Source organism: Limulus polyphemus, unplaced genomic scaffold, assembly GCF_000517525.1.
Source record: "Limulus polyphemus unplaced genomic scaffold, Limulus_polyphemus-2.1.2 Scaffold2808, whole genome shotgun sequence".
NCBI classification, from domain to species: Eukaryota; Metazoa; Arthropoda; class Merostomata; order Xiphosura; family Limulidae; genus Limulus; species Limulus polyphemus.
In genome coordinates this window covers 45,758-56,847 of record NW_013668418.1, presented here as the reverse complement: position 1 = coordinate 56,847, position 11,090 = coordinate 45,758, and the positions used below count along the sequence as shown (strand labels likewise).

The 11,090-nt window shown below is 32.3% G+C and overlaps 2 protein-coding genes across 5 annotated transcripts in view; one reads left to right on the top strand and one right to left on the bottom strand.

Annotated features, from left to right (window-relative positions):
- Positions 1-3,046, top strand: part of LOC106467950 (cysteine desulfurase, mitochondrial-like) — a 20,410-nt gene extending 17,364 nt beyond the window's left edge. For 3 of the 4 annotated variants that reach the window (XM_013928337.2, XM_013928338.2, XM_022396179.1), the window contains exons 14-15: positions 1,611-1,693; positions 2,869-3,046. In XM_013928337.2, the coding sequence (XP_013783791.1) occupies positions 1,611-1,674 (64 nt within the window). In that variant the 3' untranslated portion in view covers positions 1,675-1,693; positions 2,869-3,046. The remainder of the gene's footprint in view (positions 1-1,610; positions 1,694-2,868) is intronic. The other variant, XM_013928339.2, reaches the window with a different exon arrangement.
- A 934-nt stretch (positions 3,047-3,980) lies between these two features.
- Positions 3,981-11,090, bottom strand: part of LOC106467949 (vacuolar protein sorting-associated protein 4B-like) — a gene marked incomplete at its 5' end in the record, with an annotated part of 28,362 nt that continues 21,252 nt past the window's right edge. Inside the window, 4 exons of the mRNA XM_022396178.1 lie at positions 3,981-5,226; positions 7,892-8,011; positions 10,122-10,262; positions 10,922-11,020. Coding sequence (XP_022251886.1) covers positions 7,910-8,011; positions 10,122-10,262; positions 10,922-11,020 — 342 coding nt within the window. The remainder of the gene's footprint in view (positions 5,227-7,891; positions 8,012-10,121; positions 10,263-10,921; positions 11,021-11,090) is intronic.

Below are 11,090 nucleotides of genomic sequence, written 5' to 3'. Positions count from 1 at the left end.
GTTAACTGACTTTATATATCTTCCTTATTGACATAGGGTTGTAGTAATGGTTGAATTTTGTTTAGGTTTGAGAAGAGAATTTACATCCCCTTACCAGAAGATATCTTGTCTTTAAAATGGTTAAAATGCCACTACTAAGCTCAGCTGAGTACGCCTTGTATTTAAAATAGCTAAAACGTCACTACTAAGCTCAGCCGAGTACGTTTTGCATTTAAAATAGTTAAAACGCCACTACTAAGCTCAGCTTGGTACATCTTGCCTTTATAAGCCCAGCTGAGTGTAAATTGCTTTTGAAATTCAGAGAGGTATCAGAACATGGGGGGGAGGGAGGAGTCAAGCTCTCCACGAGTTTCAATAGACTTACATTTTCCCCAACTTGAATTGATAGTTATTATTAAAGGTATAAGTCTTCCATGCGTTGTTATTTAATGTATATCTTAACTACTCTTGCTGTGTTTAACTGTTATCCAGAACTGATATAATAAAATAAACACATATATAACACACATAGTGTGGTAAAAATACCACTATACACTCTTCTTCTTCTTCTTGAAAAGCCCTGATGGATTGAATAAAAAATGTTGTGTTACAAAATATAATGGGACTAATACTATTGTGTTACGACAAATATAAGTAAGAATAATCATATTTCACTAGTTTAGAAATGGTGTTTATTCCATACCAGTATACACTTATCCTATGCTTTACTATAGGATAAAATTTTGGATAACACATTTTAATATTGACCTTTCACAAACAGTTATCAATAGCTTGTAACTTCTATCTGCATTTACCAAACTTGCCTGTTGATTTCTTATCTGTCAATCATTTTGTCAAAACCTTACCCCTCAGTTTTCTTGGCAAGTATACGTAAATCTTCTTCACTCAATGAATGGGGAGTATTTCCTATGTGTAGCTTAAAGATGCGAAGCCGTGCCAGTCTTTAAAATGGTTAAAACACCACTACTAAGCTCAGCTTGGTATCTTGTCTTTAAAATGGTTAAAACACCACTATTAAGCTCAGCTGGGTACGTCTTGTCTTTATAATGGTTAAAACACCACTACTAAGCTCAGCTTGGTAGGTCTTGTCTTTAAAATAGTTAAAACACCACTATTAAGCTCAGCTTGGTATATCTTGTCTTTAAAATGGTTAAAATGCCACTACTAAGCTCAGCTTGGTATATCTTATATCTTCATGTTAAATATTTTACACAGTCTTTCTTTACAGCTGCTTGAATATTTCATTCTTTTGTCTCTCTCTCTCTAAATGTAAGTGAACATCTTCAACCCCATTCTATATTGTAGCCTTTAACGTTAAATAAGTTCCGCCGAGTTACTGGAGTTAAAATAAAAAAGACATAACTATTGAACCTAACCGAGTACATCTTGTCTTTATAATGGTTTAAACACCTCTATTAAGCTCAGCTGGGTACGTCTTGTCTTTAAAATGGTTAAAACACCACTATTAAGCTCAGCTGGGTACGATTATATGTATAGGTAATAATCTCGTAACAGATCACTTCCTCGGCATGATTTTATAATTTATTATTATTTTTTTAGTTGTTGCGAATACAGTATTTAACCACTAATACTTTTCTGTTTGATTACAGCCCACTCTGGGAGATGATCCAAGAAGGCATAGATATAAAAAGTATCCAGTGGACACAACACTAAGGTGAAAAAAAAAAAACGGGTACAAATTTCATTTTTTGCATTTAAAGTTTCACAACAGAGCATGAAAGTTTAAGTATTATCCAAATACCTAAATTGTAAATAAAAGTTAAGTAGTGCTTAGTTGATTGTTTAATCTTAGCTTTTTTGAAGAATCAGTAATTAAAATAAGAAACAACAGAGTCTATTCACAAGTTCATCTTTAATGTACTTGTATACCTTTAATAAGAATTCAGACTTATTTTTAAGTTTAACCCTATTCCTGTCCCGTGAATCACCTGAATATCACATGTGATACACAACTACATTTATTTGATATGCAGCCGATGCTTGTGAACGTCGCAGTAGGAACTGGTTGTATGGGATTAGAAAAGAACTTTATTTGAGCCTTACTTGTGATGCTCAAAATGCACGCGAATAGTGATAGGTTAAGTTACTTTTGGTCAAGAGGAAATGTAAGCCTAGGATAAATACAAAATTGTATTTTATTAATTATTTTTCCATTACACTAATTTTGCAACAAATGGATAATTAAATCCATAAAAACCATTAAATGACCTTACGTGTGAGGGGTGCCCACATTGGCATGACTGTCAGAAGATTGGGAAATCATTTAAAAGAACAGTCTGTCATCATGCACTAGAAATGTGATGTGGTCCCATTACCCCCAAAGTGTTCGTAAGAATCACTAAAACTAAAAACGAGAATTTTGATTTGTCAAAAGAAGCTAAGATTAAACACTTAACAAAGTGCTACCAAACTTTTACTCCTAATTGAATTTTATTTAACATTTCTCTATCTTAGTTAGTATTTAAACTACGACTAGATCTCTTTAGTATAAATGCAGGAGAATAGTTTTCATAGCTTAATGTATAAAGAATCCGCTTTCGCCTATATAAATTCCAATACCGAGTCGGTTACTAGATGCGATCATACGTACAACTTCATCATTATCTGTAACTGGATAGAACGGACAAGCATGTTCTTAGAAATTGGTTGGTAGATAGTGATAACGTGACTTGTAAGATTGGTTTGGTAAATATTAGGTTTATATAAGTACACATTAATAACTTATCTACCCACCAGTTTGCAAAGATGAGGATGATAAAGTTGTATTTATATGTACGACTGCATTACAACAGTATAGCTCTGTGGAAAATTATTTTACAAAGCTATATTAATCTTTTTTTATTTCAGGATACAAGTAACCATGACAGTCAACATTGTTTCTTATCTAGTTGCGTTATTGATAATCAGGAGTGAGATATTTGTAAATTGCTATTGTAGATATGCAAAAGATATCGAGTTCTGCTGTAACCTTATTATCTCTTAATGTACAAGATGTAGTCGTGTGAATAAAAGTTTCTCCAAGTTTGTTACGTTGCCTTTCCTGTTATTAATTGCTTAAATTAAAAAAAGCGTATACATAATAAAATGTATTGCAATTACTGCCTTAATGATTATATATACACAAGGAAGTAAATGTAGGAATGGCATTTGCACCACCCCTACATAATATCACAGGCACGTAGTGTAGTAGAATGTTAACAGACAAAAATAGGATAAATTAAATTCTGTTATGTAGATATGATGCAAGTACCATCCTTACCTTTACAGAAAAAAACATTTTTGAAGTTTTTTAATGCAGTGTTCTAACTGTAATATTTATTGTTGGCTGATAATTCCTGTTTCACTCTGTACTTAAGTTTTTTAAAGGAACACCAAATGTCTGTAAGAAAGCTAACTTCAAGGGGCGATGATAACATCGTTTATACTATAATTGTTTTTAATTACTACTAATTTGAAACTATGTCACCTCAGTGAAATTGGTTGACACCATTGTTTGGTTATTAAGTTATATAATAAAGAAAGAACAAGAAAATGAAACTTTTTGTTATGATATTTACAGACATTCCTAAAACTTGTGACTCAGTCATTACGTAGATATTGTTATAAAAGGAAACACTGTATGGTATTGTAAAGTTCTGATGACCTATTGAGGAGATATTTAAAATACCAATTGGAGGAACAATTTGAGCCATCACTACAGAGGCAGTGCTGCCACCTGCTCAATATATTTTACACATATACAGTATTAACATCATATGTGAGTTCTGAGAACTTTATCCAACTTAAACCTTTTGTGTTTTACACCTACAGTTTAACCACAGTTAAAAAGACTCGGGGAAAGTTCACAATAAGAGATGAAGCATTGGCTCAAACGAACTGTTGTCTGAACTAACATTATTTCTTGTCAATAACATCACAAGTGTTACTGTAGCACAGTTGTAGAGGAAACTCAAACAATATAACGCACTCCAACTACACAAGTTTTATTTCAAATTATAACAATAAAATACATAGGCACACCTTATCAATATTTACAACGGAGGATACTTTTGTAACACGCCAGGAAGAAACAAAATCGAGCTAGCTAGTTGAAAGAAAAGTGTTAAGTTTCAATCAAGTATTAGTATTTTAATGTTTTTGATAAAAACGTGTAGTTTCTCTAAAAATGGATATTTCAGTCTATTCACAAGTTGATCTTTAATGTACTTGTATACCTTTAATAAGAAGTCAGACTTATTTTCAAGTTTAACCCTATTCCTGTCCCGTGATTCATGAACTTGAACAAATTCTTCCTGGCACATTACCACCAACATCTCAACTTTCATTCACTTGATTATATTTAATACGTTCTTCATACTTATCAACTTCAACTGTTTAACATTTCTTCTTTTTAAACATAACTATTTAAATCGGCAGAAAAATCCAATGTGTTTTACTTATTTTAAGCCATTTAACAATGCTAGAAAATGAATCTTACTTTTTGCTGCTGATAGACTATGATCAGATGAAGACACTAATAACAATATTCTGTGAAGAGAACAATGTACTTTATTTTTCAAACATTATTTAGATCGGCAGATAAAGCCAATGTGTTTTACTTATTTTAAGCCATTTAACAATGCTAGAAAATGAATCTTACTTTTTGCTGCTGATAGACTATGATCAGATGAAGACACTAATAACAATATTCTGTGAAGAGAACAATGTACTTTATTTTTCAAACATTATTTAGATCGGCAGATAAAGCCAATGTGTTTTACTTATTTTAAGCCATTTAACAATGCTAGAAAATGAATCTTACTTTTTTGTAGCTGATAGACTATGGTTAGATGAAAAATCTGTGGAAAAACAATGTAATACAGGCACTGCAATTCTGAACTAAACAAATGTACTATCAGGATGTGAGAAAACACTTTTATCATTCATAACAGGATTTAAATGAATGTGAGTCGTTCAAAACATTCATTTGTGATTGAGAAGTTGAATTGAACGATCTAATTATTCAAGCAAATCAGATTTATAGCTAAAATACAATAAATTCTTGTTACTGAAAAATCCAATTGACAAACTTAAAAGTATTGTCAGAACATTCAATATACAAGAAGATTACATCATTTTCTCATAGAAAGGATTCTCTTCTTTGGTCTTCCCGATGTCTTCATGCGATTTCTCCACGACAAAAAGTAAAATAAATTTTCAATTGGACTGCAAAAAAAAAAGAAAATAAATCAAGATGACCATATTATGCACAAATAATTAAAAATCGTGAATGTACCAAATTATTCCAGGACAAAAATTAGTTGTTAATTCAGTTTTTACAAGGGAGAATCCTTGAATGTCCTAAATCACAAGTTCCTATGTATTAACCAATTAGATTTTCTTTTGTAAATAATATTACTAACAAGTAGTTGTAGTGAAAAAAGCAAGCACATTGACTGATCTGATTTGTGGCTGGTTCAAATTCAATCTGGCTTCAGTTTTCTTCAGAGGATATACAACTTTTTAGGGTGTTAAAATATCCCCTATATCAATTCTGTTCTAGTTGAAAGTGTTTCCTATATTTAGTTATTAAACTGAGTATTACTTTTTCATTTACTGTTACTGTAGTTCTTGAAGGATATATTACATTCATCTGTCTCACATAAAACGTCAAGAACTTGAGGTGGCTTTAATGAACGTGACACTAACATTCTAGGATTAAATTGATTTTAAGGTACATAGGAACTATTGACCACTTTTGGACAGCACATGCAGCTTGCATCTGTATCATTTGTTCTGGTAATTTTGTTTTGGCAACATCTCCGTGCAGGATATGTCTCTCACTCCTGGGTTTTATATGTTGTTCTACCAACAGCTGTCTTGGCTAGTAGATAGGTCTCTCAAAGACTTGTGACATGGTCTTCCAGCTTCGGTGTCTTTTTCTTCAAGGGTTTCATTTCGTTCGTTTTTAGACCAACACCACATACGTTATCTTCTGTGTCCATGGTGGGGAATCAAACCCCAGATTTTATTATTGTAACTCCATAACCTTACCACTGTAAGGGGGCTCTTTCAAGGGTTCATCCATTCTGAATATTTATTGTATAGTTTTTAACCTTTTTTCTTTAACCCTACAATTATCAGTGGAATCCATAGGCCTTTTAAACAGCTTTTTATAAACTGCTTATGGATCATTGACTGTTAGTTACAAGTTCTCTTAATAACATACAAGTTACACAAAAAAATATGAACAAAATACCATAAATAACCAAACAAAAAAAACATTGGGTTTTGAATTAGCCATGGCATAGCAGCTCACAGAATGGCTCCGAGTGTTTTTTTTCAAGTACAAACTTTTGGCTCATAGCTTCGTCATCTCTTGACTGATTTGAGATCTAATTACAGTTTCGGAGTAGGTCAAACCTTTCGATTAATGTATCTGACCACGCCCAAGGTCTCATAGATTAATTTACTCTAATCCTGCCGAAAATAATTTCAAATACTAAGAATTTCCTTTTGTTATTTTTATGGGAAAAAAGCATGCAGATGAGTAAATTTATGTTCACAAATCTGATTAGTAAATATTTTTATACAATTGTAAACCAGGGGACCTATTTAGCTGTATCAGTATTTGAAAACATACCCAACTATGTCATCAGTTTAATATAGTAAAACAAAATGTTTTTTTTTTCAAAGCAAACGAAATGGATCCGCATACAGAAGTGCCTAAGAAATTGATAAAAGTTTTTGTTTGATTCTACTGCAATTAATCCCATTAGTTGACACTTGGGTCTCTAGGTATTTTACACGGCAAATGAGAGGTTTCACCCAAACCTTCTGTAGACTTTGGCACGAAGCTACTTAAGCCATTCTTAATTTTGAAGACATAGATAAGAGGAAAGGCAGCGTGTCAAACCATCCACCACCAACTATGGGATACTCTTTACTAGTGAATAGTGGAATCAAACAACACATAACAATACCCCCATATTTGAAAGGATGACCATGTTTGATCCCATGACCTGCAGCATTTGAGTCGAATAGCCAAACCAGCAGGACACGCCAGACCCAATGTTTTGGTCTGTTCTTTACATCAAGTTCAGAAACAAAGTTATCTGACATGATGCAATACATGTACCCCACTAATAGGGTATAGTATGAAAATAGTTTGAAGGTTTGTGGCTTTAACTGATATTCTTTTGTTTTTGAACACTGCTGTTTACTAGAACAGCTACAAGTTTTACTTGTTGTATTCCCTGGACCTTGTGGTCGGTCTCTTAAAAAAACAAGGGTTAGCACCAGGCTTTCCTCAAACCATATGTTTCTCTTACTATTAAAAGCTCTCAAGGTTTATAATTAGCTTTCTGGTTTTGTGATTCACATTACCATACTTAGGCTACAACACAACAGATTACTTTTTACACACTGAACGTGTTACTGTCTTCGTTCCACCACCCCATTCTGCTTTTGTACAATTTTCTTAAGGTGTTTGTAGGTGGAAATAATGGGCTATATTATTTGTAAGAGAAAGAAAAAAAATTTCTATATTTTAGCTAAACAGCGGAAGTTGTCTGTCCAAGACATTTTCTCTCTCTTATAGATGGCATTACCCTACTGAAGATAGACATTTATTATTAAGTCCTGTAATAGTTAAACATAACTAGACTGAACCATTTTTATATTGAAATGGATTCACATCTCATTTGAATAATAACTAATAGTTATAAGTTATTAAAATCAAATGATTTTATTACATAATTGACTGCTTCAAAACTGATAAGTAACTGAACGAGGTACAAAAGTTAACAAAAATACATCACTATCTTGTTTGATACAATACTGCAACGTCACTGACCTAAATGTTAAATAATTAAAAAACAAACAAACTTACTTTAACTGCATGTCTTTGCTAACCTTCCTGTCCAAAATCTTCCATAAAAGACTTAAGTTTTATCAAGTCCCCATCGTTAACTGTGGGTTTCGAATTAGCCAAAGATAGTAATACATCACTCTGGGGGTTAAAAAAAAAATTAGTCTAAGCCTAGAATTTACCTCGGGGTGTGGGATGACATTTCATTGTGAAAATATACAGGAGAGTTAGGTAGAGTTTAAAGCTTAAGTCCAGTTACCAACTCCCATGTGTTCTAAAGCACATATTTGTAAATGATGAGAAGTCTTGCCTATGTAGGTGGCTTTACAGCTACCACACGTATGTTTGTAGAAGACCAGAGAAAGCAGGTAAAATGTCTTTAGTTCTAAAAAAGTTACTGATACGAAGATTTGAAGATTATTTAACCAAACTCAACAGGTTACTCAGGTCTTTCTAACACCAGATTAAACTCGGTAATAAAACCAAACTCAACAAGCTAATCGGGTCTTTCTAACACCAGATTAAACTCAGTAATAAAACCAAACTCAACAAGCTAATCGGGTCTTTCTAACACCAGATTAAATTCAGTAATAAAACCAAACTCAACAAGCTACTCCGGTCCTTATATCACCAGATTAAACTCAGTAATAAAACCAAACTCAACAAGCTACTCCGGTCCTTTTAACACCAGATTAAACTCAGTAATAAAACCAAACTCAAAAAGCTACTCCAGTCCTTCTAACACCAGATTAAACTTAGTAATAAAACCAAACTCAACAAGCTACTCCGGTCCTTCTAACACCAGATTAAACTTAGTAATAAAACCAAACTCAACAAGCTACTCCGGTCCTTCTAACACCAGATTAAACTCAGTAATAAAACCAAACTCAACAAGCTACTCCGGTCCTTCTAACACCAGATTAAACTCAGTAATATCTTCAGATCATCACTTCATATCAGTAATGTTATTAGAACTAAAGACATTTTGCCTTCACTCTTACATTCAAAGGTGGTATACAAATATACATGTGGTAGTTGTAAGGTCACCCACATAGGCAAGACTTCTCGCTATTTACAAGTACACGTGGGAGTTTCTAACACAACCGGTCTTAAACTTCAAACTTACCTCAAAGTTCTTTTATCCATGATATCACTGATCATGCATTTAAATTTTAAAGTTCTGAAATACAGAAAGTATAATGAATTATGTCATAAAATAATAAAAGGTTAACATCTCTTTCTCAACTTTTCTACATTTTAAACTGAATGCTTTATAAACGTACATAAAAATATAAATGTAAGAACCACCAAAATACAACTGTAATTCCTAAAAGAATTAAAAGTTATAATAATACTAGTAAGTTTATCAATACCATGTCTTGTTAAGTAATTTAAATACAATAAAAGTTATAATAATACTAGTAACTTTATCAATACCAAGTCTTGTTAAGTAATTTAAATACATTAAAAGTTATAATAATACTAGTAACTTTATCAATACCAAACCTTGTTAAATAATTTAAATACATTAAAAGTTATAATAATACTAGTAACTTTATCAATACCAAGTCTTGTTAAGTAATTTAAATACAATAAAAGTTATAATAATAATAGTAACTTTATCAATACCAAACCTTGTTAAGTAATTTAAATACATTAGCTAATTATAAGTATTGTGTTTTCTGTTAAAATAAAAATATGAATTAGTTTGAGAATAGAGTTTTGTTTATTTTCTGAGTTAGTTTGAGAACAGAGTTTTGTTTATTTTCTGAGTTAGTTTGAGAACAGTGTTTTGTTTTGAATTAGTTTGAGAACAGAGTTTTGTTTTGAGTTAGTTTGAGAACAGTGTTTTGTTTTGAATTAGTTTGAGAACAGTTTTGTTTTGAATTAGTTTGAGAACAGAGTTTTGTTTTGAATTAGTTTGAGAACAGTGTTTTGCAGCTGTTTCCACAACTACTTAATGAGCGTTCTGTCCTTTGGATGACGGCACAGATTATGATTACAGCCTCTTCCTCTCAAAAGCCAGTACAGATACAGAATGGAAACATCTAGAATACTTTTATAATGTTTTGTACAATTTCTCTCTTTTTACCTACATTTTCAGTAATGCAGCCTCACAACAGGTATAATTTACAAAATACGTCTTAGCCTTAACTCCCTGCATATCCCATTGTTCAATCTTATAATTTAAAAAATTCAAGGTGAAATTAATTCAATGTTTTTTTATACTGAATATTATCATTTTCATTACCATGGAAACCACTGGTTCCAACAGCTTCTCTCCAGGTACGTCCATCCAAGACATCTCAATGGCCCCAGGAGAGCTAGGTGAACAAGGGGTTAACAGATCATCAACAATCTGGTTGGGATCACTTCTTGATGGGCCCCTCACCTAAGTATACAACAAGAAAAAGTCCATCCATTATTGGTGTTTGATGTATGATCTGCCCAGACATCAACAGAAGCGTCTAACATGATAAAGTTAGATACAAGAATATTTGCAGTATTACAATTATTTACCACACCACAGAATACTTGTTAGTGAAACAGTATTTAAGAAAAATAAGTGAATGCATCGTAGCAAATAATATTTTTTTTTACAGTAATTTTATTTTTATAATACTAATCCTATTTGTTGTTTTCTAGAATTTGTAGTGACAATAAAGTTCGATTATAAAAAAAACAAAATTACTTTTACTCTCCAAAACTACCAGTCCTTGTGAAGTCGCAGTGACAAAAACGTTGACAGAAATACAAACGTAATTTTTAATCATTATCAGAAAAAATAGTTTTCTTCTAACTTTATTGCCAAAATACAAATACTAGAGTAGCACGCGCTTAACATTTGTTTACAATTCCCAGCTAAGACCAGTTTAATTAGTTGTGAGATAAACACATGTATGATAACCTTCAATACATACCAGAAAAAAAAAAAGGGCCACATCTCTAGCATTAAGCTACAGAAACACACACACACACACACACACACACACACTTTAAATGCCTTGCAGTTGTATTATTAGCAATTCAAAGATTCTATTTATAGCTTACCCTGCGGAAGTGGGTGGCTGTTTGGACTTTCCTGACGGGCTGCATCAGAGCATCTCTAACAAGGACAGAAATGTCGGCTCCAGAGTAACTGTAAGGAAGAAACGTTGTTGATTTTCACCTGTGGACAAGATAAATAATTGTGTTTAGATTAAAAATTGAAACCGAAAAA